Source organism: Drosophila subpulchrella, chromosome 3R, assembly GCF_014743375.2.
Source record: "Drosophila subpulchrella strain 33 F10 #4 breed RU33 chromosome 3R, RU_Dsub_v1.1 Primary Assembly, whole genome shotgun sequence".
Classification (NCBI taxonomy): domain Eukaryota; kingdom Metazoa; phylum Arthropoda; class Insecta; order Diptera; family Drosophilidae; genus Drosophila; species Drosophila subpulchrella.
Window position 1 is genome coordinate 12,439,652 of NC_050609.1, and position 27,414 is coordinate 12,467,065.

A 27,414-nucleotide genomic window follows, 5' to 3' on the forward strand; every position below is an offset into this window, starting at 1 on the left:
AAATTACACTTTGGATTTAACCTCTGCTGTAATAATTTTATTCCTATATTGCTAATACTTATTTGCTGTGCAATACACAAATATTTATAGGCTGCAGTCACCATCAAATAAGTAGGTTCATAATTATAAGTTAGTCCGCCTGTATCCGTTCTACACATATTGTCGAAAATATTTCTTTTTTTTATTGAACAGCTGATAAGCAGCTGATTGAAATGATGCCAGGGCTAATTTAGTTCAAGGAATAACCCTAATATTTACCGGAATCCACAGTGGTCACCCTGTTCCACACGTGCAATATTTACGAAATATGCGCAATCTGAAGCTGCAATATTGCAAGGAGCTGGATGCAGTGGCTCATCCCCGCCAGCTGCTCCTGCAGCCGGAACTGAACGGCGACACCGCGGACACAGCCTTCGTGGTGGCCGATGACAAGATATTCGCCGTTCAGGAGTCTGGAAATGTGCGACCAAAAGTCATTGCCGATTTGCCGGACATTGTGACTGTGGAGTTCCTACAGCTGGACAATGCGATCTGCGTGGCCAGTGGGGCAGGCGAAGTGCTCCTGGTTGATCCCCAGACGGGTGCCACCAAGGGCGAGGGAACCTACTGCGACGTGGGCATCGAGTGCATGTTGTGGTCGCCCAATCAGGAGGTGGTGGCCTTTGTGACCCGCACCCACAATGTGGTGCTGATGACCAGCACCTTTGACGTGATCGCCGAGGAGCCACTGGACGCAGAGCTGGCGCCGGATCAGCAGTTCGTCAACGTGGGCTGGGGAAAGAAGGAGACGCAGTTCCACGGAACTGAAGGAAAGCAGGCTGCTAGGCAGACTGGAGGTGAATCTACCGACAGCCAGGACAGCGAGGAGCTTAATCAGGTTAGTTTAATCTCTGAAATTGTTCTAGAACAATAAGTAAACTTTCCTGATCCCCCACAGGATGTCAACATTTCCTGGCGCGGCGATGGAGCCTTTTTTGTTGTTTCTTATGTGGCTGCCCAGCTGGGTCGCACTTTTAAGGTATACGACTGCGAGGGAAAACTCCATCACACGGCCGAAAAGAGTGTCAATCTTAAGGAGGTTGTGGCCTGGCGACCAGCAGGCAATTGGATTGCGGTGCCCCAGCGTTTTCCCAACAAGTCCACCATTGCTCTCTTCGAGAAGAATGGCTTGAGGCATCGCGAGCTAGTGCTTCCCTTCGATCTTAAGGAGGAACCGGTGGTGCAGCTCCGTTGGAGTGAGGATTCCGACATACTGGCCATTAGGACAGCGACCAAAGAGGAGCAGCGGGTATATCTGTATACGATAGGCAACTATCACTGGTACCTCAAGCAGGTGTTGATTTTTGACCAAGTGGATCCGATGGCACTGCTCCACTGGGACACGCGTATAGGAGCCGAACACACTCTGCACATTCTCAAGGAAAGCGGAAAAAGGTTGATCTACAGCTGGGCCTTTGCCGTGGATCGTTACGAGCGTAGTGGTGTCGTGGGCGTCATCGATGGCAAGCGGCTGCTGCTCACAGATTTCGCCAGGGCCGTAGTGCCACCTCCCATGTGCCAGAAGGTTCTTCAACTGGACAACTACATCAACGCCTTCACCTGGTTCGAGACCAGCTTGTGTGTGTACACCTGCGATCGTCGGATGTACTCCTACGAACCAATGCAACAGTTGGGCGGACACGAACCACAGTCCAGCCTTCTTATGCCGGATGCAGAGCTTTCCCGTTTGACACTGGCCAATCTCACCTACTTTTCGTGTGATTACCTGCTGGCCACGCACAGCTCAGGAGGATCCACACGCCTTCTACTGCTGAACAAAGAGGCCGACGAGGATGAGGTCAACGAGCAGGGCGAGCCTTGCTACCGAGTGCAGAGTTCCCTGCGGATCAACGGGTTGGTCAACGCCGTAACCATTGGAGCCAACGCCATGGATCAGTTTTACGTGCAAACAGTGAATAATGGTCACACCTACGAGGTGTCTCTTAAGTCTGACAACACACTCAAGGTGGAGCGAACTCATGTGCAGTTGTCCCAGCCGGCTGATCAGATCGAGTGGTTCACCATCATTAGTGACTCCACAGGTACTTAAAACTCCTAACTAGTCCTATCATCAATTCCTAATATATAACAATTCCCTTCCTTAGGCGGTCTCATCACCCTTCGCAATCAGCAACTCCTCCATATGGACGGCTATCGCATTGCCGAGGACGTCACTTCATTCTGCGTGGTGGGCAACTATCTGGCCTACACCCAGCTGAATGCGCTGCACTTCGTTCGTCTCAAGGATCGTCGCCAGGTGGCAAGCAGGAACATCGAACGCGGTGGCAAGCTGGTGACAGCAGTGGCCAGTGAGGCCCGTGTCGTGCTGCAGCTTCCGCGCGGCAACCTGGAGGCCATTTGCCCACGTGTACTCGTTCTGGAGTTGGTGGGCGCTCTGCTTGGAAGAAAGCAATACCAGGCGGCCATGCAGATGTTGCGCAAGCAACGCATCAACCTTAACATCATCTGCGACCACAATGTTGAGCAGTTCGTGGCCAATGTCGACGTCTTCTTGCGCGAGATCAAGCAAAGTCAGTGGCTCTGCCTGTTCCTAAGTGAGTTGCAGAACGAAGATTTCGCCAAGGGCATGTACTCGAGCAACTATGAGGCGGGCAAGCAGACCTATCCCTCGGACTATAGAGTAGAGCAAAAGGTGGAGTACGTGTGCCGACTGCTGGTACAGCGCATGGATCAGGCCACTCGTCCGGAGGATGTGGAGCGCTTCCGGCTGCCTGTCATCACTGCCTATGTGAAGTTGGGCCGCTTGGAACAGGCCCTCCAGTTGATTTGGCGGGAGAAGCAGGCAGATGCGACTCTGGCAGATCAGCTGCTGAAATATCTCCTATATTTGGTGGACGTAAACGATCTGTATAACGTGGCCCTAGGCACCTACGACTTTGGACTCGTACTGTTCGTGGCTCAAAAGTCGCAAAAGGATCCCAAGGAGTTCCTACCCTATCTTAACGAACTGAAGGCTTTGCCCACGGAATACCGCAAGTTCCGGATCGATGATCATCTTAAAAAGTACGCCTCGGCCTTGTCACATCTGGCTGCTTGTGGAGAGGAGCATTATGAGGAAGCACTGGAGTTCATCAAGAAGCATGGCCTGTACACAGCTGGCTTGGCATGCTATCGGGATCACCTTGAGTTCCACAAGAGCATCTGTGTGGCCTATGCAGATCATCTTAGAGCCAATGCCAAGCTGGATAACGCCAGTCTCATGTATGAGCGTGGCGGTCAGTTGCAACAGGCACTACGCAGCGCCAAGCACACTCTCGACTGGCAACGTGTACTGGTACTGGCCAAAAAACTGGGTGAACCTCTGGATCAGGTGGCCCAGTCGTTGGTTGGACCGCTGCAACAGCAGGGCCGCCACATGGAAGCTTATGAGCTGGTAAAGGAGCACGGCGGGGATCGTGAGCGGCAGTTGGAAGTGCTGCTGGATGGTCATCTCTACAGTAGAGCCATTTACGAGGCGGGCCTGGAGGAGGGAGATGACCTGGGTAAGTCTTTCAAATGATGAGATTAAATCAAATATTAACTACTTTTTTTTAGCGGAGAAAATCGCTCCCGCCTTGCTAGCCTATGGTGCTCAATTGCAAAACTCCCTGCATGCCGACCTGCAGCTCTTCCTGGAGTACAAGCAGCGCTTGTTGGACATCCGCCAGAGGCAGGCCAAATACGGCGAGGGGGATAACGATGCGGATGTGGATCTGGAGGAGGTGGACCTGCTGTCGGACACCACCAGCCTGCACTCCTCGCGATACAGCGGCACCTCACGAGGCACCGGGTAATCCAAGGGATGCTTCACTGCACCCGGCCAGAGTTTCACTTTTCCACTGTGTTCCTCCTTTCCAGCAAGACATTCCGCTCAAGCAAAAACCGACGCAAGCACGAACGCAAGCTGCTCAGCCTGAAGCCGGGCAACCCCTTCGAAGACATCGCGCTCATCGATGCGCTGCACAACCACGTCACGAAGATAGCCCAGCAGCAGCTGTCTGTGCGTGATACATGCAAAGCGTTGCTACAGCTCGCCAGCGCGGCGGATGCGGATCCCCTGGCGGCGGCACTGCAGCGTGAATTCAAGACTCTGCTGCAGGCGGTGGAGGCGGCGCTGGACGAGATCTGGACGCCTGAGCTGGTGGGCAGTGGATCGATGGCGCAGCACCTCACGGGACCCAACGTTGACTATCTAGCGCTGCAGAAGGAGCAGCGATACGCTTTGATAAGTGGGTGTTACATGCTAATTTGATTCAATTTTCTTGGAATCGGTTCCACTTTTACTTTAAATTTGGCTTGGTTTACTTTTTTATTGAGTTTTGAGATCCAAAATTGTGATATCATTTTATTATTTCAATATTATCCTGCATAGTTTTACAAATTGGTTTAATCCGCTTTATAGAAACGTATGTGTATATAGCTCTAACATTTTTTTAATTTATTTTTTATTTACTATACATTTACCAAATTTATGTAGACCTTGAAATCTCTCTTTTTCGTAATTGATTTACTTTAATGTGAATATTTTATTTTTCAGGTCCTATGAAGCGCTTCAAGCCGCAACTGAATCTGATGGACTGGCAGCACGAGATCCTCCAGTGAGTCATCATCGGATGGATCATTGGATTTGCGTGCAGCTCTCATCCTCCTCCGATCTGTAATCGCCTCACCCATCCATCTGTTTACTTTCACTGCTATGGAAATAAATGTAGCATTGAAATGCTAATTGAATGTATTGAGATTAAACAAAACGCAGCGCAGTGGGTAGATTAAGTGCCAGTCCAGTGTCAGCCAGCTGGCAAAAGTGGGCGGCTCATCTTGCCAATTCATGTTTGATTTAAAGCTATCACTTTTATTGGGGGGCGTCGGCTCTTACTTATCATTTACACTAAGCTACGCCCTTTATATTCGTATTTCATGAAAGAAAACATATTTCCTGATAACTTCCTGTTGCCGTTGCAGTCAAGAGGTTTGTTTGCCAAAGAAAAACCGTAGACGGTTGAAACCGGTTTCACCTGTCCGGGATTTGTTGTGGGCGCCCATTGTTGCCAGGTAAATGTGATGAGAACATTGGGGCAAAATCGTTCTTGCTGTTTAAATTGGAATAAAAATTACTCTAATCTTAAACGTTAATCATGACTAATTCATATATTTTAGGAAGTTGTAATCATTAATTGTAACTCGATTTATTAAAAAATCGGTGCCCATTGAAAACATTTTTCAGTTTTACCGATTTACGATATTTTAGAATGTCAATTTGTAAGGGATGTGATTATATTTATATCTATATATGTATATATTATATCAGGGGTCGGCAGCGGCCTATCTAGTGAGCATAGGGAAGTGTTCTGCCCATCCTCTGCTCGCTCACGTGTAACGTAGATGTTCGTATGACTTCGGCATGGGTCTTCGGGTCTGTTTTTCTCAGCTTCGGCGCGCTTTTTTGCTGCTGCGGCAGAGAATTTCAGTGCAAAACAGAGAAACGTCAGGCGTCAGAGCGCTGCGCGCCAACTTCGTGTTTTTTACACTTAAACTTGTGATAGTATGTGTGTGCCGACCACTGTATTATATATATTAGAAGAAGGTGGTGTAATAATTTCACGAATTTGGTGATAATTACAATTTAGAGGCGCCTCCTAACTCGCCAGTCTAAATTGTTTTTAATTTTTTGTTAAAAGTTGTAATCTTCCTTATTTTTTTTTAGTACGAAACACCGAGGACCTAAAGGCAAACGGCGAGGTCTCATGGTTCCTCGAAGCCAAGACCTGGAATCTGATCACGAGAAGTCGGACGACCACGTCCAAGAAAAGAAGAAAGTTGAAAATTTTTTGAATTCGAAAGTAAAAGCGATGTGTCCAATCTGTGGAATTGGAGCTGGAAACAAAACCAAGCTGAGGAACCACGTGCTAAGCCACTTCCTGTGGACCTGTGGAAAATCTGTACTGGACATGCGCAGCATGGCTGGAACTGAGTATGGTGAGTTTCAGTTTATTCACCATTCGGTTCGCCGCGACTTCTATTTGAATTCGTCGCGGTTCGGTTCGCCAGTAGCTGCGAGCGGCGAGCGGCGCGCCACCACAGTGGGGAGAACAGCTCGAAATTATTAAACAAAAGACCGCCAAACGAGTCGGACGTGTGTGCTGCTGGATGCTGGCGCTCTTTTCGCGTACCGTTTTTTCGAGTAAACAAAAACACACACGAAAAAAAGTATTGTTAACACAATTTTGTCTGTTCTATTGTGCGGAAATCGAGTGAGTGAGAAGGGGAGACAAACAGAAACCGCAAGCAGGCAAAATCAACAAAAAGCGTGTGGGCAGAGGAAAACGAAAGGGGAAACTGTCAGTGTGTGTGTGTGTGAGTGAAATATGGAAATTGAAAATGCAATTAATCGCGCTTTAATGGCAAGCCATAGAAATCGCTCAACGGTTTAGAGTGCAAGAGAAAAGTGCGGTCTTTGTTATTGTTGTCAACACGGAAGGCCTAAAGCCAAAAGTCTGGAAAAAAATATATCTACGTGTTTTTGTTTTTGCGTTTTTGCAACAACAATGAGCCATTAAGCGAAGTGCTGAAATAGTCAATTTACAATTGGAGCCGCCGAGAAGTCTCTATATAAAATATAAACATTTTGGTAAGTCTAGCTTAGTCTCTTTCTCTCTCTCCCCGCTCTTTACACAGAAAGAAAAGTAGGGATCGATTTGAAAATTATAATAATAATATATATATATAATTTTGACCCTGATACAAGAATTTAGATTTGATGGGGCTTAAATTTTAAAAATATAAATAATAAATAAAATAAATTTTTAAAATATTTTTTTAGACAGTGGTAGGACTTGAACCTGGTCTGTTCTTGTCAAAGGCAGATGCTCTACACTTTGTATATAATTGGACATTGATTTATATGTGAAATAACTTTATTAACATTCGTTTATAAATTACACTTACACTTGGCAAACAATGTTGTTCATTAAATCTCATTATCACATTATGGTTTTGTATTACAATTTAAGAACTAGTCACGGATCTCTATAGAACGTATAGTCCATTGTCTAGTCATCATATTGAAAAACAATATTCTTTTTTTTTAATATATGTATGTCAAATGTCAATATCTATTTTTTCTGTGCACTTTCCGCTGAGAGTGGAGAGCTCAACTCAGTGGTCAAACCCGCAAAACGACTTTCAACATCATTCGCTCCTTGTGGTTGTTGCTATTTCGGTAGTTGTTGTTGTTGTTGTTCTTTTTGCTGTGGCAGCTTTGTTGTATTTTGTTTTTCTACTTCTGAGTTGCTGGCTGTTTTTTATTTAATTACGCTATTGTTATAATCATATTTGGTTTTTGTGCGCACTTACTTAATTTCGCACATGTGGAAATGCTGGCAATTATTGTATTAAATATGCCATAATATTTGTCCACTGTGAAACGTGGAACATTTCGCGAACAATTGTTTCCCAATCGTTAAACAGGAAAAATTAAAAATTAATTTTGAGGGTTTCACTTGACGCATTGTAAAACAATAACCATTTTAAATTTTACGGTGAAGTCGACGAAATCTGTTTCTGAAGTACAAACCTAATTTATTATGGAATTTTTAAATTTATTTCTGTTCCACAGTTTTGTAGAGCCATATTATTGTGTTTTAATTTATATTTGTAATGTATTTTGAACTAAAGCGATTATAGAAATGAACTAAGTATAGGACTGAGCAATAAATTTAACGTTTTTCAGTCACAAGCTGCTACACTGAATGTAGATAGATTTTTTAAAGGTTACTAAATCTTCTGAGATTATTTTGCCTTCCATCAATCAAAGCCTTTCAATTATTTTATATTTAAGTCAGAACTAAATGGTAATTTTTATTATAACAACCAGTCATTAGGTAAATGGAAAAACAAAAAACGTTTTTTGTTACTTAACATTTTGGAGAGCTGAAAAAAATAAATTTAGCACGTTCGCCCCTGCAGTTTGGCCGTAAAAACAGCGCTTTTAAACGACCCGTTTCAATGCCAATGGCATAGCTGCCAAGAAACTCGGGTTTCAATCTTCTCGCCACCTGCAAATCTGCAGCAAACTCCAGCGATGCGTTAACAAGGGACCTCAAAACTAAGCGATCCATTCAAGCCGCTTTAGAACAATCCCAGTCCCATCTCATTCACCATCGAAAGCTGCCGATGAAGGCCGCAGACAGCAATTTAATTAGAGGTTACTTAGCCAACAATAGTTGCGACTACAGATTGCAGATGGCAGCTTGCAAGTTGCAACTGGCAAGTTGCAACCGCAGAACAAATGCGATGGCAAAGACGTTTTGAATGCATTATGCATGTGCGAACATGCAGCATAAATCGCAGGGTAATGGGCCTGGGCTAATAAAGAAGCGTTTTGAATGCCAAATGAGTCGACTCGACGAGGATGACGAAACATAAGTGATTTTGAACCGAAGGAGGGGCAGTGCACAAAGAGCACAGAAACAAATATTACTATAGTTAATAATAAACTCAGAAACATTACGAACTTATTCAGTTACCAGATGAAAATAATATAAGATTAATAAACATATGAGTGATATGATATGGGGGATAGATAGATAATATTATGAATATTAGCATAGGCAACAAATTCATTAAGATAGTAATATAATAATATATATAAATATAATATAGTTTTGTTTTCTGTGTAACTTCCATGGAATGTGGTTGGCAAGAATGGAAGAAACCGGTCTCCTGCCGGTGCCCTATTGGATTGGATTGGCCTGGCCCGAGCTGATAGCGAAGGTCTCGAGGTCTTCGGCAGAGACGGAAAGAAAGAGAGCCATAACCAGAGCCAGTGGAGATCGGTCTATGAGTCACGTTCGGAGCCAGCTTCGAGACGTGCCTGCTTGTCTTTGGCGGGATAGCAGTTGAGAATAGAGAATAGAGTTACTTGGCACCCAGTGCATAGTTATGCCGATATTGCGATAAAGAAAATCTTGGAAAACGAAGCGAATTCCGATTGACGGGGGAAATCCTCTTGTAGTGCATTTGTGGCACGTACCTCTGGGAACTGATCCCGCTCTTATCACCCTATAAATATGCTAAGATGCTTCGATCATCAGTACTTTATTGATGAAAATATATACTGCACAAATGGTGAAAGGAAAAAAATTAAAGTTCATAATCCGAAAAACTCATGTTCAGGGAATTTACTACATAAATAAACTTATTGAATCAGACGGCCTATTTATAGAACCTTTCCTTTTATGATCGTGCCAGTTGTGAAATTCTTGAAATTAATTGTAGATTTAGGCGAGAAAAAAGTATTTGATCTGTATGCGAATAATGTTTATAAAAACTTTGTTGATTAAGAAAAAAACAGAAGTATTGAGGAGTTTAAGTCCACAAAAGACATCTCAGATCTGACCATCCACTGAGGTTCTCGCTCCACTTTCTCGCTCTTGTCCCCAATGCAGCTCACTTCTTGTCCAGTGGTAATTACACACATTGATGACTCAAAATCTGTCATTAAGGCAAAACTGCAGTTCAGTGGGTAACATACATATGGATCCCAACCCCTCAACCGCCCATGAACCATCTCCTCTTCCGTCTTCCGCAATTTCATCGAGAAAAACCTAGAGAATAAGACAAACAACTTGCCCTGTAAACTCAGAGACCTGACCTATGAGCTTTGTCTTTAGCATTCGCATTTAGTACTGTCGGGTTCTCCATTCTGCTTTGTTTTTTTGTCGGTTTTCTTCCATTGTTTCAACGTTTATCTCGCTTTTGGGGCCAACAGTTTTGTTTCGATTTGTGCGGTTTTATTTTGGGACCCACCTTGGAAACTCGTTCTGGCAATCGGAGAATGGAAAATACTCACAGTTTCCACAACAAACATAATAAATTACATTACTTAGGTCCAATATACGGTTATAGACTCGATTCCCTGCTGTGGGCGTCGAAATAAGTTACTCAACTGAAAAGTCTTTGACTCTTGGCATTATTCTTCACTTTTCACCCACTCTTCCGACTTGAGCCGGCTTAATTTAATTAAAACTTTAATTGTTTTGTTGACAGGTAGACTTCATGTCAATGAACCAGGTCTCAACTTTTGTGGCATCTCTAGAATAGGTTTGGGTTTTTTTATCAGGACGTTTTCTCTCTAGACCAATTGCTATATATAGTTTTTAGTGCTGCTCTCTCTTTTAGTATTGCTATTGTAATATTAATTCAATTCTAGACACTTGCCTGGTGAACAATCGCCAAACACTTGGGCACTGATTGAACTTAATTGAATTAAGAGCAGTTCGCCAGTTACATCTTCACTTGGGTCAGGCGAGCAGGAAGTCAACCTTGTGATAGGTATTACAGTGGTCACTAAATAAAGAGGGTCTGTTGAAATTCCATTAACTAAGGGAACTATTATTATTTATTTGGTAACATTACAAAAGTATCTCTGTAATAAACTATCTGTTGTTCAATAAACACACCTTATAAAGAGCATGATAAATAACCAACTATATTTCTTCTGATCAGCCCCTGTCACTCGTAAAAGTTGGCAATTTATAGAGTAGCTCAAGGCAGCCTGTGAACTAGTTTCGCCTGCTTTTCATACAACTTGAAAGCCATTTAGTTGACTTCGGGCTTCTTTTGGCATTTCCTCCACATAACATAACCACAGATGTTGCCTCAAATGGGAGCATATGTGTGTTATTTATGTGGTTATTTGACTGTGTGTGCCCTACCACCTTATGCATTCTTAATACCGCCCCTTGCCTTTTGTTTTTGTTTACTATTCGGGCCTGAAGAAATGTTTGCAGGTGCAATGCATTCGCCGTTTGTTTACGCTACTTACGTATCCAAAAGATACACAAAGCTAGTGCCATATTTCATCATTTGGATGCCTCAGGCATCTTTCGGATGCATTTGGTATGCAAAGAGTGTTTCAATCATTCAACTGCTTTGCATACCAAATACTACAAATGTTTAACCTTTTTTGCTGCAATTTAGCAAATGATTTCTGGGGTTTTTCTGGGCATTACTTGTTTTGTGGTCCGCTACACAAGTTCTCGCTAAAGAAAACCTGTTTCTCCGATTCTTTGGGCTTGGGTCCGGTTAGCAGCGCAATCGTATTTGACGTACTTTGTTTTATGAAATGCTAATGAATTTATATGGATTCAATTATAAGCGACTTCAACATCGAATTAGCACTTAGCAAACGACGCAACAAATAATATTGCGCACTTATGGATGCGAATTTAGGGAAATGTTAACGCCCTTCCATCTGGAGCGGTACCATAATCTCCTGTCTGCCCTTCGAATCCCTGTCTGAATTTCTGGTTAACAATGCTGTGTTAATAAATTATCCCCACAGACCTTGAACCCGGGGTGTTTGCAATAAATATTGCACACTGTCTTCAATTAGCACGCAGCTTGGCAATGGGAGATTCGCGTGTTCAGTCGAGGAAACCCCAAAAAAACGTTGACCCACAAAGAAGAAGGTAAAATCCCCCATATGTAATACATTATTACCTTATTATAGACAAATATCACCTAATGTGTAATCAAAATATCATTAAATAAACCTAGCTTTGACACGAAAAATCACAATTTGATTTTAATGAATACATAGCCAATCAACCTTTGTTTGGGATATTTTCTTTCTGTGCAGTGACAAAGAGTTGGGGAAAGTGTTCGGCTAATTTGTGAAAAGTAATAACATTAAGCCAAAAGAAAAAGTGCCAAAAAAAAAAACGTGTAATTGTATCGGGGAGCGTGGGAGAAATCTCTGTCTCTCTCTTGGGTTCAGTAGCTTCCAAACGAAAGTCTCTGAATTGGTGATTATATAACCCATCTGAAACTACCAGGTAACGCCCACCAGATTATTCTCCGGCGACATCAGCTGGCGATCTCTCTCTGTTATTAACACTCTTTAGCGAAACGTACGAAACTCGTTTAGCACCCGGGGGAAAACTTGTCTCTGGCTGATGGCGGAAAATTGGAAATGTATCTCTATCTAGGAGATACGCGATGGAGCGAAAAGTAAAAGTGCTTTAACGGCTTCCACAGCGCCCACTTTTGCTTTCTTCTGCCGCTTCTTCTGCCGTTTAGCTTCCATTGAGCCGTAAAATGGCGGAGGGGAAAAAAATAGCTGCTTACCTTGCGCAAAATCAGCTAGCTCTGCTGCAACAACAACTGCATTGTTTGGGCCATATTTAACCACCCCCTCTTCTTGGCCCTCTGCAAGTGACAGCACCTACGTAACAATGAATGAACCCACATGAGTCACGTCTAGTGCATTCCCAGGCCCACAACCCACAACCCAAGAGTCAAACACAAACCCCAAACTCCAAAAACCCGGGGCATGCGTGAAACGTTAGCTCATCTGTCGGTGGGGTAACCTCAATTCGGTTCACTTTGCGGCTGCGCTGTAACTTCAACTGTCTGCCCCTCCGACAGCCCTTCTCCCTAGCCACAATTAACCCATTGAGCACCCGGGAGCTCAAAAGTACACTCATATAATCAAAGCCGATGAACAAAATTGTAGGGTTAAATGAAGTTGGTATACTACAATGCATTAGCATTTCAATTTGTATTTTAAATGTATAGCTCAAGGTTGTTTAAGTTAAATTACTGTTCCGGTAAAATCAGTTTCTCAATATTATGTTAGGATTTATCCGACTGAAAACTTTTATATGGAGGCAATATTCTGAATAATGTTACAACAGACTGTGTTAAAATTTGTCGCTCCTAAAATTAACATCAGATTGAGAAACGAATTCGTCTTTAAAAACAATTTAACTGTATGTCAAATTTATCTAACGGTTAGCCAACTAGAACACTAACAGGACATTGAGAAATCGGCTCATAAAATGGATGTATATCTTTTTATACTTAGAAAATCGGATGGAACATTAAAAAAAAGTTATCAACTTAATATCTTAATTACAATATTAATATTAGATCATTAAAAATCAAAAGCGTTGTATCTAGAGGTATTAAGCATTTAAGATCAATAAAACTTTTGATTCAGTTTAGTAAGCATGTTATTGAGAATTCAAAAAAATATATTTTAAACAGTAAACCAACTTTGGTTATTGTTGGGGTTAAGAAAGAGCGAAAAGCGAGCCCCAAATCTAGTACACGTTACAGCCACGTTCGTGGATCGGGGCAGCATGAAAAGCAACAATGCTGCAGAGTAGTTACCTTGTTTTTGGCTCCGGCCAGTCACCAGCTTGGACAGAAGCCCTCGTGCCAGTTACAATTTGTCGAGCGCTTTTTGGTTCGGTTTTGGTTTTGGTTTCGGTTGTAGACTGGATTGTTTTCGTGACATTCAAATCGGTTCGTTCCAGGCCGTGCAAAAGGGCAGTTACCGATCAGGGGGCATTTCAGAAATGGAATTTCCACAAATGAGTTATTGCAGCATTACCACTGATATGACGAAATCCTGCTCCAGATGGCCTCCCCCTTCCCCTGAATTTTTATGAAGGCAATGGAGACATTAATAAACCGCTTACCCACTATCACTCCAATCGCAATTGCCTTAACAAAGGAGAGCAAATTAAAAGCGAACCCAGCAAATTTGTCAGTTTCGAGGTAAATGCGACTTGGGGCGATTTAGTGTCGCGCACTAAGTTGACAAATGTCTGGCTAACAATGGCGGGGGATTTACGGGTGGTGGGTGGCGAATAATGTAGAATGCTTTTTATATAGAGAGCTCGGTGACCCAAAATTCATGGCAGGGAGGCAGCCGAATGGGAACGTGAAATATGGACACATTTGATGGCTATCTATCCATGCATAAAACACTAACAGAAAATGTAGCTCGGATTTCAGTAAATTATAAATAGTTATAGGTTTCAGTAAGAGATTATAACAATAAATAACAGAAATTCGTTTTAATTAAGCGATCATATGTAAGAGAGTTAAGAACCCTATTACATGCATTTTCTGAAAGAAGTTTATATCTTTAAAATACTTAAAATGCCTTGTAAAACTACTAACGATATAGAAAAATTTGGTGTTTCTTACAATATTGTAAAAAACTATGGGCTAAAGATATAAACCCACATAAATATATGACAAATTCTTATCTTTTAATACTTAAAATTTGATTTCTTTTCTATTAAATTGCATTGCCTTAAACGCATTTCTTTTAGTGCAAACATTTGTGGGTCTATTTTGCATTTGTTGTGTGGCTTGCGCTTGAGCTGCAGCGCTTGCCTAATTGTTCAATTGCATTAGGGGCAATTATGCGGCTGACATAGATGTGTGTATCTGAGCCCAAGTACGAGCACATGCGCCCGTCATTAGAGTAATTGCACAGATACAGATAAGCAAAGACAACCCAGAATGACTGGACAAATGCCTGTCCATATACGACGGGGACTTAACTTGCATATTGCGTGGCCAATACCCTTATCGCGCCCATCAAAATGGCTCCAATCACTTCTCCAGATTTCGGGGTGCCTTTGATTGATAGGTAATTTCTTATAGGTATACATACATTCTCACTCCATAATATTTGAGCTTTTATGCTTACCAAATAGAAAGCATCTGTTTTGATTTTGGCAACATTTGGCAGTCTAAAATTTGGGCAATGGCTATCATGTGTTGCGGAAAAGTATTATTAAAATGGAATTAATACACGTTCAAGTATCCGGCGAGCTCTATTTTTCCCAAATATATATACGCAGCATTAATGACTGAACTCATTGGCCATTTCGACGGACCATGTTGCTGTTGCCCCCAGCTGGCTGGTTCAATAAACGCCAATAGCACGGCCAGCAAGGTCAAAATTGATGAAGGCGATCGTTTAGTGCACGTAGAAAAAACAATGATAATATTAAAAAAGTAAAATCAGTTAAAGATAATATTAATACATAATACATAATACATTTTTGAGCTTATCCCCAATCGTTCTCATTATATTAAGTTGATGATAGATAAAGAGAGGTTGATTTAAAAGCAGAAATGACGTTGATCACGATCTCTTATCTTGTATAAGTAAAATATCAGTTCAACATGAACACGATTTTACGTAACGATAATGTACTTCAGATTCTTTCTTTATCAAAACATTTAATTTTATTGTAAATACAATTGATAAAAACTCATAAAGTATTAATTTTTTGCTGTGTACCGAAAGCTTATGCACATCCGTGGTAGCCAATAAGGCAGTTGACCGCTTTGGATCTTCGAGATTGAGTTCGATTTCATTGCGGGTTTCGATTTCTTTTATAAACATAATTGCGTTGAAAGTTCAGCCCGAGGCAAAGAGTGTGGCTCATTTTGTCTCTGATTTTTGCCAAAAACAAAAAAAATTTGTCTTCGAATGCGTATGCGAATGAGAATGGGGCATGATATAAGCAAATGTCATGCAAATGAGTCATCGTCAAACCGCATCAATGGAAAGAAATACAAATATTTAGAGTTCGTATTTGAGTGGAATGAGTGAATGAGGTCTGCTAACCATAATGATGCTATGATACGCATGGGGAGTTCGTAAATAGAGAATAATGAGGATTGACTCGTTCGAATGAGATACTTCCGTGGATACTTCTCTCAACAGTTACGTATATAACATAGCGGTACATCAGAAAATCAAAACAAAAGAAGTCCCAAATACAAACCATACATAGGTATAGATATATGGCATTAATGCCACAGTTATCGTTTGAGCGTGCGACGCCTCGCATTCTCCATCACACATGGCTGATTTTGGAGCAGCATAAGCCCCGCTCGCAATTCATTATTGATAACATCTCCATCTTCATCGCCATCCTCAGTGAAATTCGCAGAAATGTCAAGAACGCAGCTTATATAAACGTATATTTATCTGCCTCTGGAATAATCCAAGCTAACTGTTGGCATTCTTTGGAATTCTATTTCGAGCCGGGAGTCTGCGTAGTCTGTCATTTGGGTTAAGCGAGATGTAGCTTTGGATTAAGAGAGTAATTCAAGTTAAGTTGGGCTACTTCCACGAAGCAAATTATATTTAAGTGACTCATCACGAATCTGATGATCTATTATACACTTACATATGTTAAAGAACATTTCTTCTTGATTTCAGCAATAAGATTTCCAATTTCTAATAATCTAGAACATTAGATCTGCACTTTATATCATGTTCGTAAGAGTTCATAAAATTTTATGATCCCTTTCCGCTTACTTAATCTTTCTTAGCTTAAACATCATTTGGATTAAGCGAATTTTGAGATGATGATTGGGATAATAACAACTGCAGCTCACTTGGAAAAATTCCCAACAATCTCTCAGCTTTAAGCTAACGATCCTATCCCCAGTAGTATAATCGCTCAAAGCTTCTGGCCATCAATCACCGGCGCAGATTCAAGTCATGACTACCCAGATGGCTGTCATTATCACTGGCCACAATAACAACTACTACTCCCGAGATCATTAAGATACCAGGCGATCGTCAGCCATTCTCCACATCCATCGTGATCGCAATGCAAGTGAAATCATAATTGCAAATCGAAATCGAAGCGGGCTTTATTGGGCCGCAAAAACTGGTTTAGTATTCTCTCGCGATCATCCTCAAAGCGATCGTTATCGCTGGATTTTCCGTTTTTGGAGTCGGAGTTGTATAGTATTCTGAGCCATTCGTTCATCCTGAGTGCTCCCCAAGCTCGTTTCTCTAATACTCTCGTATTCTGTTTACATCTCGTACATGCACCTGCTCCTCAGTTCCCTGTGTCCCCCCTTTAGTTCAGAGCCTATAGGCATACATATATGCCATGATGCACTCGATTCCCCTATCGAGTCACGTTTTCCTACACTTTGGTTTCATTTGGGTTAAGTGGAGGGTTCAGGTTGCGGACGGGGGTCTTGCTGACACTCCCTTGCCCTCGGCTGTGGCTCACTGTATCAATAGATAGGTGGTTCTATCTATCCTCTGTTCTTGGCAATCATCAGTATCCAAAGTATTATAATTTTTAAACCTGATCTTAAGCAATGGCGCCATTATGCAGTCTGTGCGGGGTTTTGGTACTAGAATATACATAAACAACAAGCATTGCATACTCTTGGGCTTTTGAAAATTGTAAAGCTAAAGTAGATCGGTCTTTAATTTTAATGTAAATATTTTTAAACGCTCCTAGTACTGTCCGTTAATAATCACTATAATATTTTACCATTTGCCTTTTCAAGGTCTACACCCAGAATTAATTGTCTTAAGGATTATAATGAACTTATAGCTTGATCTATAAGTACTTTAACTAAGAAGATTTGAATCGAATTTAATGTATTATAAAATATAAAAATGGTATTTTCAAGATGTTGATAATTTGAAATGTTATTTTTATACTTTGCCACATTACATTATTTATTTTTATGTCAATATTGCATTGCCCCCACCAGTGGCTATCGTTTTGCCCTTTTACAACCCACCGCTGGCCTCCAGTGACAACAACAATATCACCGATAACTATTTACCTTTGCCGCTGGTTTTCTTTATCAGCACCAGCGTTGACATTCAAAAATATAAAAAAAAAATTACAAAATACCTTGCTGTGATTTTGTCCCCGTCTGGCTCAAGCAAATCTTATCTGTAAGGCACACATGTGCATAAATATATATATATTTAGCGATATTAGTCAGCTGAATGAGATTGCAAAGCTGTAGGCCCATAATAAAGCAAGGAATTTTAAGTATTTCAACAAGAAAGTAGCACTTTTTAAGGGGGTAACACTCTGGGCTAAATAAATTTCAATGGGGATACGAGAGGGTGGCGGCACGCCTGAATATCGCACCACCATAAGGGTAACGTCATTAATGACGGACAACCACCGAACTGGGGCTTTTAGTGTTAATTGCTGACATGGGGGTAGGCTTATGAATGTCCCAGGTGGTTAAAAATAAGAACAGGGGAACAGGGGGTTTTCCAGGGAGGGCCTTTAGGTGGTTGCATGCACCATTGACATGACATCGCTTGGATCGGCAGATAACAACCCAGCGATAACCATGGTGAATAAAGTCGGTAAACTCGCGCCCTCTCTGGATATTATTGTATATCCGCACCATAGTTATTATTGGGTGGCTCTGTTTGCAGTTCAGCTCGAATACTTCAACTCCCAGAGCAACTTTTGATGGGTTCGCCGTGGAGGCCGTGGTTGAATGAACCCCGTGCACTTCGTTCCATGACATCGATTGGGCTTATATGAATGGTTCGCAACTCAAAGTTGTAGCTATAGCTGTGGGTGGAGATGGAGATGGTAAACACTTTGATGTGAACTATTTTTGGCCACTAGGTACAATGAACTTTTAAGACCTCCTTGACATTATTTATTGTGGGAAAATGACAAACTGAACTTGAGAAACAAAGTTAAAGTTTCTTTGCATACCTTTTATAGAAAATCATTTGGTATTATTTAAAGGTATTTAATAATAAAACTTATATGTACTATACGAAGTATATACGGAAATAAAGATCATTTATATTATAACTTCTTATATGATATCAATGTATACCAGTATAATTTCTGGACTACGTAGTCATTAAATATATCATAAATCATAGGTTATTTTAGTTTAAGAACTTAGACTATTTATTACCATTATCTCAGTTAAATTTAGTTCCCCCAAACGAGCCACTTGGCCTTGAACTTGAGGGTACTATTCATTGTAATTAGGGGAATGCGGAACGTGTCTTAATGACATTAATTACCTATATGGAGAGCTCCACTTATAGAAAGGGAAATTGTTAGTCACTTTCCACGGAATACTTCAACGTACTGCGATCCAAAAATGTCAGGTTATTTATTTTTACCCATAGAAAACAAATTATATTTATCAAGAAATTCAACCGCCTTACTAATTTGTATTCCCTTCTCTTGCAGGTATATTTCCCTGGTAAAAATGGAGGCAAAAATCTCAGAAATGGAATAAATCGTTGGAAATTGCTAAAAATAAATAAAATAAAAGAAAACAAACAATAACTCAAGCTTAAAGGTGGAAACCAAAACAAAAACGATTTTGTGGCCCAGTCGAACGTGGAATTAACTTGACCCACAGAGGTGCCCCACACGAAAGAGAAAGATATAAAGCTTTAGAACGAGAGGGAGCGACATACGATGCGTGTGGTTGGGTGGCTCAGTGGTGGCTTAATGCTCGCCCTGGCCGTAATGTTAACGCAGGCACGTTTCATTGCGAAAAGAGAAACCACCGGTTTGGAGCAGGCGGTGGCTTCCACATCCACTGACCCTGACATTCTTCCAGCGGCCAGGCAAAGTGGGAGTGGTGGGGAACTGGTTGAAATAAAGGGAGAATCAGATATGATTGACTCACAAAACATACTCGAAGAAAAGGGAGTAATTAAGGCTGAAAGTCAAAATGAAACTGAGATCCTAACGGAAAGTCTGAAAGAGAATCTCAACCTTAAGAAAACTACAGAGGGTTTGGTTCAAAATGAGTCTAACAGCACCACCGAGGGAATTTTAAGTGAAGGCCAACATAAACTGAAAGAGGGGGAAGTTCAATCAGAGAAAAAAACTCAACCGGTTCCCATAAAAGAACTGACAGACAAGGATACCCCAGCAGAAGCGGCTAAAGAAGATTCCAACAATATAGCTGCGACTCAGGTGCATAAAAACTCAACTTATCCCGAAGATCATGTATCTACAGAAGCTCCTGTAAGAGAAGTAACTACTGAGAAACAGATCTTAAGCCCAACCACTGAAAATAGTCCGCTAAGTGAAAAAACCGAGCAAAAGGATATGGCAATAAATAACCCCCTTCCAAAAGAAGAACCACAAGTTCAATCTGAAGTAAAGAAGAACCCATCTGAATCTGTGACAGCAGAAAATGCCAACAGCGCCGTGGAAGAACTCCCTATAAAACCCGTAACCCTAGGTGTTTCAAGCACCACGGAGAGATTGGTTAATATCACATCCACCACTCGTTCCTCTGATCATGGTCGATCCATGCAGTATTTATCAACGACTGAAGGGTCTAACCGATTCCCCGCTGCAGTTACGCCCATGAAACTGAGGGCCATACCCATTCACCTTAGCACAACTGCACCTGCTAGCACCTCTTTAACCACAACTACTCCCAAGACAACCACAGCCATATCCTTTGCTTCCCATGAGAATGCCATTGAGGAGTCTACTTCGCAGTCGGAGATCCATCAACTGCCCGAGAAGCGAGCCAAGTTCATCAGCGAAAACTCCACGAATGCCCAGCAATTAACACTACCCAACACTGCTGAAGTTTGGAGTCTGGCGGGTATGAAGGCGATTCCCAAAGCCCCTCTAACGACCACAACCATCTTGCCACTGCTTAACCACACTGATCTGGCAAACGATATAGACGTACCGCTGAATAAAACCGAGCAGCACAAGGAGAAGAATCTCCTGGATTGGATGCATATTGCTATGATGCCATCGGCACCAGAGAATCGCACTGAATTTGTGGTCAGAACCACTCTGGATGCCACTGAGGGTGCTACACAGGCCACTACCGAAGCTTTGGATGAAAAAGGTCCTTTAAAAATTTCAATAACCGCAGGATTGGAACAAAATGAAGTCACAACTGCCAGGCCAATGCCAGTAACTACTGAGAAAAGTTCTATGGATCATAATATAACAACCACAACTGTTGGCTCGGAACTTTTGGAGGTTCCTTTGGTGAAAAAGTTGGATAATTCAGCCAATGCCAAGTTAACAGAGGCTATTACAGAGGCTCAAAGTGAGAAAGAAGCAGCAACAGAGGCTGCAACATTTGTGGCATTAACAGAGAAACCTGCAACATCACCTGTTACAGCGAGGGTGGATTTAACAAAAGTGGAACTGTTGAATATAACAGCAGTATCACAATCAGCTGAAGTATCTCAGCAAAATTCAACAGAAACCTTATTAACAACAACCAGTACAACCACCACAACAGTAGGTCCATTATCTGTAGAATATGTATCGCCTGAAATAATCTTACAAGAAGCAACAACAGAAGAAACGACAGCAGCAATACCAAAGGCAAGCACAGAGGCAGCAGCAACATCATCAACCACAGAGGCAGCAACATCATCAGCATCAGCAGCAGCAACTACGATTGCAGAAACATCAGCAACATCTGAAGGTACAACAGCAACACCAGCTGCAATACCATCAGCAACATCTAGTGTTGCAACCACCCCCAGTCACAGTACAACTGAAATGGCAATGAAAGCCTCTGAAATCAGCAACATCAACAGCGGCAACAGCAGCAGCAACAACATCGACGACGATAACAGTAACGACGTCATCGTTGCCACAACCAAAATTCCAGAGAGCGAGCCGCCAGCAACAGCAACCGCTGAGCCAACAGCAACATCGGTTAGTGTGCGACTGACTGGCGAGGTGAGCACTTCGATACGGCCTGAAATAATCTTTAAAAGCACTCAAAACACTACCATCGCAAGTACAACAAGTACATCGACAACAACTATAGCAACACCCACGCAAACGGAAATTGCGCAAATTAGCAATGAAGTGAATTTGGAGGCAGTGACAGTGAAGACGACAGTCGACAGTCTAAGTGCAAATGTGAATGTGATTGCGAATGAGCCAAGAACAGCTGAGAAAACCGATAACGCGGTCAATAACAGTGTGGCCATAACAGAGAGCGAGCTGGAGGCTTTGAAAACCACCCCAGCGACAGGGGAACCCAATCCACTCAGTGACCTGAGTAAACTGAGCAAAGAACACGAATCCTCGCTGGAAACCAACAATATAGGCGAGGCACCAGCAACCGAAACAACAACGACAACATCAGCGACAGCAGGTGTTGCTGTTGCAACGGATGAGAGCACAGCGGCAACAGGTGGCCAGGAAATCGAAAGGGAGAAGGAGCACCACCATGAAGGGCAACAGGTGGTCGAAGAGCAGGACACCGAAGAGCAGTTAGCCAAGACAACGATGGCGGTGACAACAACGACAACACCTAGTACCACAACACCCATAACAACATCAACAACAACCAGTAGCAGTACAACAACCACCACAACCGAAAGACTCTTGACCACTACAACAATGCAACCGGTGGTGATAAGTCTGCTGGATGATAGCACCACATCCAGCACCACAACAACCACCACAGCTGCACCACCCCCACCCACAACCACAGAGGAATATGTGGAATCCTCCACGGTGGTCAAAGCCACAAGCAGCAACATTATGCTGCCAGAGACCACCACCCAGCAACCCACCTTTATGGCTCCCTATCCCAACGAACTGGACCACATGCAGACCAATGCCCAAGGAAATGGCACGGATGTGAACGTAATCATAGCCATCACAGTGAGCGTGATTGGTGTGGTGGCCCTCATTCTTTTGGTGGCTTTCCTCTACCTGATGCGTAAGCGCCAGAAGCAAATGTCCTATGGTCAGAGGTGTCGTCCGGTGAGCCTGGATGCCTACTCCTTGGATAATGTCTCCGTGCTGGGCAGTGTGCGGCGGAAGGGTCGCGATGTGAGGGCCTCCAAGAGGACCTACGGTAATGCCGCCTTCGATGATCCCTCGCTAAGGCACAACCTGCTGACCGCTGGAGAGCTGGCCCGCTTTGTAGAGCGGCGATCTGATGTTTTCGAGGAGTTCCGGGACGTCCCACAGATCATCGCCAGAGCGGATGAGGTTCCTCCAGGTTGTGAAGATAAAAACCGGTGAGTAAAAATGGAAATCTCTTTTTTTCAAGAAACTAAAAGCAGTAGATTCCTGATAAACAATAGTCAACTAGGGATTGTATAAGTAGATCGTTATTATATATAATAATAGAATGAAATTCAAAACAATCTATAGGAACTCTTTAGATGGAGGAAGGGACCAGCTTCTGGAATTATATTCAACATGTTTTTTTTTAAAAATTAGTATTTTTTGAGGGTTTGTATAATTAGATTTGATTTAAATGTCAATATTCTATAACGACGAAGATTTGGTAAACTTAAGATAACCATTTAATGGGCGCTTGAAATATTTTTTGATGATTTTCAAAGATGTCATTTTATTTCAATTTAAATTTTCTAGAACGACGAAGAAAAAGCGTTTAATAACCATATAATGAGCGTTCCGAGTACGCCTAACAATCTGATATACATTGGTGTGTTCCAATCATTAAAGGGCTGGGTCACAATTATGAAATCTAAATGATTAGATAACAATAACGAGAATTGATTAGATTACACCTAGTTCAATGGTAAATTATTCAACGTTTTCTTTATGTAAAGTGATTATTGGTTACTCAGCTAATTTATCTCTTATGGGCTTATTGTTTCCTCGAAGCCAGTACCTACTATAATTAAGGGTTCACTTTCTCGGCACGAGTTCACATCAAATTGTCGAATCAATTACAATACTGATCTCTCTGGAACATCTCTTCCTGCTTTTTTGTTTTCCAACCGAACCAATAACAACACCGCTGCCGACGATGACTCAACTCCTCGACCTCGAACCGCAGCTACGCCAACGTGATTCCGCTTCCTGAGACGCGGGTGGTGCTCCAGCGGCAAGGCGACGATGACAAAACGGAATACATTAATGCCAATTATGTGCGGGTAAGTAACCGAGGCAGTGTCTCCCAAGTGGGCGGCGGATCAGCTCATCATCCAAAAAGCTAGACAAACAAACTTTCTCACACAAATGTTGGTGGTGGGTGGCTTGGGCTGAGGCATCTCGGTGAGTGTGGTTAGCATATGTGGCGAGCCTTGCATGACGCCCTGCCCTCCAAGTGGAATCTTTGGTTACCCTCTCGAGGGCCATTAAACATGGCGCCCGAATAATTACACGCCCGATGAGACTCACCTGCTGCTCCTCCGTTGGCCATGACTGTGAAATATGCCCATCGCCTTTGTTTTCTCTGCGAAAAGCAGCAAATAATAATAATTGCGCCAAAGGAAAGTGTCTGCCAAGATCATCGAAGTGTGAATGCCCTTACATCACGATCCACCGCCACGCTCTAAGCCTCCCAAAATCATTTAGAAAACAATCAGGTGTTTTGCATACACAAGGTGGAATAAGATATGGATAATTAAACCCCTAGTCAAAATTGTTTTCTTATGTATAACATGCTGCCATATCTGGAACTTTCAAGATCAAGCCATAAAATTGTTTCAGTACGCTGATAAAAATATAATTTCAAAGCTAGAAAAAAGTATCTTTAAGATAAAGTAAAAAGATTGTGCTATCTGCATTTAAGCAGCATCGTAAATGACAAAACTTATATGTTTTGTGGTAATAATTCTAGAAAACAAAATTGTCGAAGCCTAAAATGAGATAATGACTTAATTTCGGGGTCTTTGAACTAATTTTTATTATAATAAACGTTTTGCTTAAGTAAAACGTATATTATCTTAAAGATGTAAGCTTTTTATAGTAAATTAAAAGGTAAATAACTGATTGTTTTCTGTGCACAGGACAAGTGTCCATCAAGTGGGATGTTTTCAGTTGTTTACTAAAACTTACTTTAAACAACTGCATTGAAGCGTGACGTGGATGTAGATGTAGATGCATTGCGACGCATTGAAGCGAAACATTTCCAGCGTTCATCGGCATTGCACCTGGCGATAAGCAAACTGAGCATGTCGAGATTTAGCCAGCAGAAGTCTGTTGTGCGATTTTATGGTCATTTATCTGAGAGGCGCGAGCAGCTCATCGCCAGTCACTTTGTGTGGGCAGAGACAGAGTTAAGCCGCAATAAGTTTTAATTAATGGTTATGTCATTACTCACGCTACACTTTTTTTTATACCGAAAAAGAGCACGGCCTTAGATTAATTCGGCAGTGGTCAACATAAGCAGAGGAGGCGGCCCACGGGATAGGAAAATCCTCTGCCACTGCTCTGCTGACGTTCTGCCACCGCTCTGTGTACTCAACACTCACTATTTTAATTTCAAATATTAATTGCTGGCCAGCTTTCTTAAATCTAATTTAAAAAGATAAGATACTAAGATATTTTTTACGTTTTTAGGGCCCCCGAGATGCCCCCAATTACTACATAGCCTGCCAGGCGCCACTGGAGAGCACGACCAGTGATTTCTGGCGCATGATCTGGGAGCAGCAGTCCCGCGTCATCATCCAGGCGACGGATCTCAACGAGAACGGTATCGAGAAGTGCGCCGAGTATCTGCCTCCATCGGCGACTCTGGACAATCACAGCAGCTATGGCGATTATCAGGTGACCCTGAAGCATCGCGAGGTTAAGGACCGATATGCCATCTCCACACTGGTTCTCAAGCGAGTGGATGGCGAGGAGAGCCGCGAGCTCACCCACTACTGGTACAAATGGCCAGAGGCGGGTGTTCCCGCCGAGGAGGCACCCATCATTGCCATGCTGCTGGAGGCGCGCTCATCCCTCAAGTCCTACTGCCTGGAGCAGGCCAACGAGCTGCGAGAGAAGTCTGCCACTCTGGAGACCTCCATGGATGCGAATGGCACCAAGGCCGAGGCGGGCAGTACGTCCAGCCAGGAGATAAATGGAAACATTTCAAGTAGGAGCGGTATTCGAAACCAGCAGGGGTAAGTTTATATACGAATATTTGTGTTGTTTAAATATCTGTTAACTGAATCGAATTTGGAATAGCTTTTCTTTTTCTTTTTGATTTTGTTTTTACTATAAAAAACGCCCTAAAAGCGGGAAAACCAACAGGCAGCTAAAATGGTTTGACATATATTTATAAAAAACAAATACCGAAATTCAGAAATAATTGTTTAGTAAAGTAAGAAAAAGTTAACTAAGATGAGGTAGTAAATTAAATATCTGTCTAATATAAATACATACTTAGTTCTAAATCCAAAAATATTCCTTCTCTCATCATCATAGGTTTTCTTTTAAAAATAAAGTTAGTACTTCATAGCTACCCATAATCGATTCTGTATCTTATTTATTATAAACCATATACCAAAGCAGTTGTGTCTTGCATGGCTTTTTAATGTTCTGTGTCTTCCCTTCTCCGTCTCTCCCCCAGACCGCTAACCGTTCACTGTTCTCCAGGCACGGGACGCACCGGTACCATTATCGCCTCGGACATGGCCATCCGCAGTCTGGAGACGCCCAAGCGATCCGTGGACATCCCCCAGCTGGTCTACTATGTACGGCGTGGTCGGGCCAGCGCGGTTCAGACCAAGGAGCAGTATGAATTTATCTACAAGGTGGCCAGCATGTATGCGGCCAAGATCACAAATCTGTCCAACGACAACTAAAAAAAAAAGCCCCCATCGAGTGGAAACCGAATTTTCGATTGATTGATTGAGATCACCTTTCCAGCACTGATCCGTGGGACCCTCAGTAACAATAATAGCTATGTTTTATACGAAATATTAGTGTAAATTAGTATTATGCTTGAATGTTGGCACCTGATTAAGCGTCGTTATATGTCGGGCTTTAAATATCATTTAAAATGTATGTATTCCTTTATTATTGTGATATAATCGTACATTCGTATATCTCCTGATATTCTGTTGCATATTTATAATGTCAATTTTTGTTTTTTGCACTGTCGCGTTTGAGTTCCGGGGCCATACAATCCGGAACAAATGAGAAATATTTGGAGCTCTCCGTATTGTATTTTAAGAAAGTCAAACATGTAATCAAACTATGAATGTATCTATTTTAAACGAGCTTTAATGTACGTAAGTTATTTGTAAGCAAACACCAAGCTGTACTGTACTCATATTATTGTGAATTACAAGAAAAAATATGTTCAGTAGTGGTATCTGAAGTTTTAAACTTGTGGGGGCCTTCGTCAATCATGCCGGAAATGGTGTTTTATAAGTGAGTTATCTGCCTGAATTTTTTTAGAAGGAAATAAAACAAATTTAAAGTTTTAAAGTTAAATACCAAAAAAGTATTTAATGCGTTAAAATAGATTAGGTGACTCGGCAATTGGCATGCAACAAAAAATCTTAAAATGCAAAAATATTTAGAATAGATAGATCTTATTTTAGATATTCGCAAAAGGCTTCTTATACGTTTGGAAATCTCTCCACCCCGAGAGCGGTTTCCAAAATGAGCGCTTTAAGGAAATTTCTCCAAGGATATATCAGGAAAATTTCATTGAGGTTAGGTATATAATAGGCAATGTTTTTGGAAAATTTCATAATAAACAAGGAAGAACGCTATAGTCGAGTACCTCGACTATCAGATACCCGTTACTCAGCTAAAGGGACCTAAGGGAAATGGAGATATGCAAGCAGCAAAGCGAGATTTAAGTGCGCCACCTACCGGCGGAAGACAGATTTAAGCATTGTGGGCGTTAGGGTAGGCGTGGCAAATTTTTTTTTGGATCAATCGATAGGTATTGACGAGACCAATACATTTCAGTTAAAATTTGTTATCTAGCATAAAAATTGTGGGCGCCACAGGCTTGGGCGGTTTGTGGGCGTTAGAGTGGGCGTGGCATATTCGCATAACAAACCTGCGC

General features: G+C 42.1%; 2 protein-coding genes across 2 annotated transcripts; both read left to right on the forward strand.

Annotated features, from left to right (window-relative positions):
• The first annotated feature begins 268 nt into the window (after positions 1 to 268).
• LOC119557006 (putative elongator complex protein 1) lies at positions 269 to 4,770 on the forward strand. The gene is made up of 6 exons (XM_037869541.1): positions 269 to 877; positions 938 to 2,081; positions 2,145 to 3,542; positions 3,595 to 3,829; positions 3,898 to 4,268; positions 4,577 to 4,770. Exons 1-6 carry the CDS (start codon positions 308 to 310, stop codon positions 4,639 to 4,641), a joined length of 3,783 nt encoding a protein of 1,260 aa, XP_037725469.1. The 5' UTR covers positions 269 to 307; the 3' UTR covers positions 4,642 to 4,770.
• A 1,361-nt stretch (positions 4,771 to 6,131) lies between these two features.
• LOC119549136 (mucin-5AC) lies at positions 6,132 to 26,700 on the forward strand. Its single transcript, XM_037856911.1, has 5 exons — positions 6,132 to 6,667; positions 18,867 to 22,663; positions 23,455 to 23,551; positions 24,963 to 25,510; positions 25,960 to 26,700. Exons 2-5 carry the CDS (start codon positions 19,101 to 19,103, stop codon positions 26,192 to 26,194), a joined length of 4,443 nt encoding a protein of 1,480 aa, XP_037712839.1. The 5' UTR covers positions 6,132 to 6,667; positions 18,867 to 19,100; the 3' UTR covers positions 26,195 to 26,700.
• Positions 26,701 to 27,414: the final 714 nt, after the last annotated feature.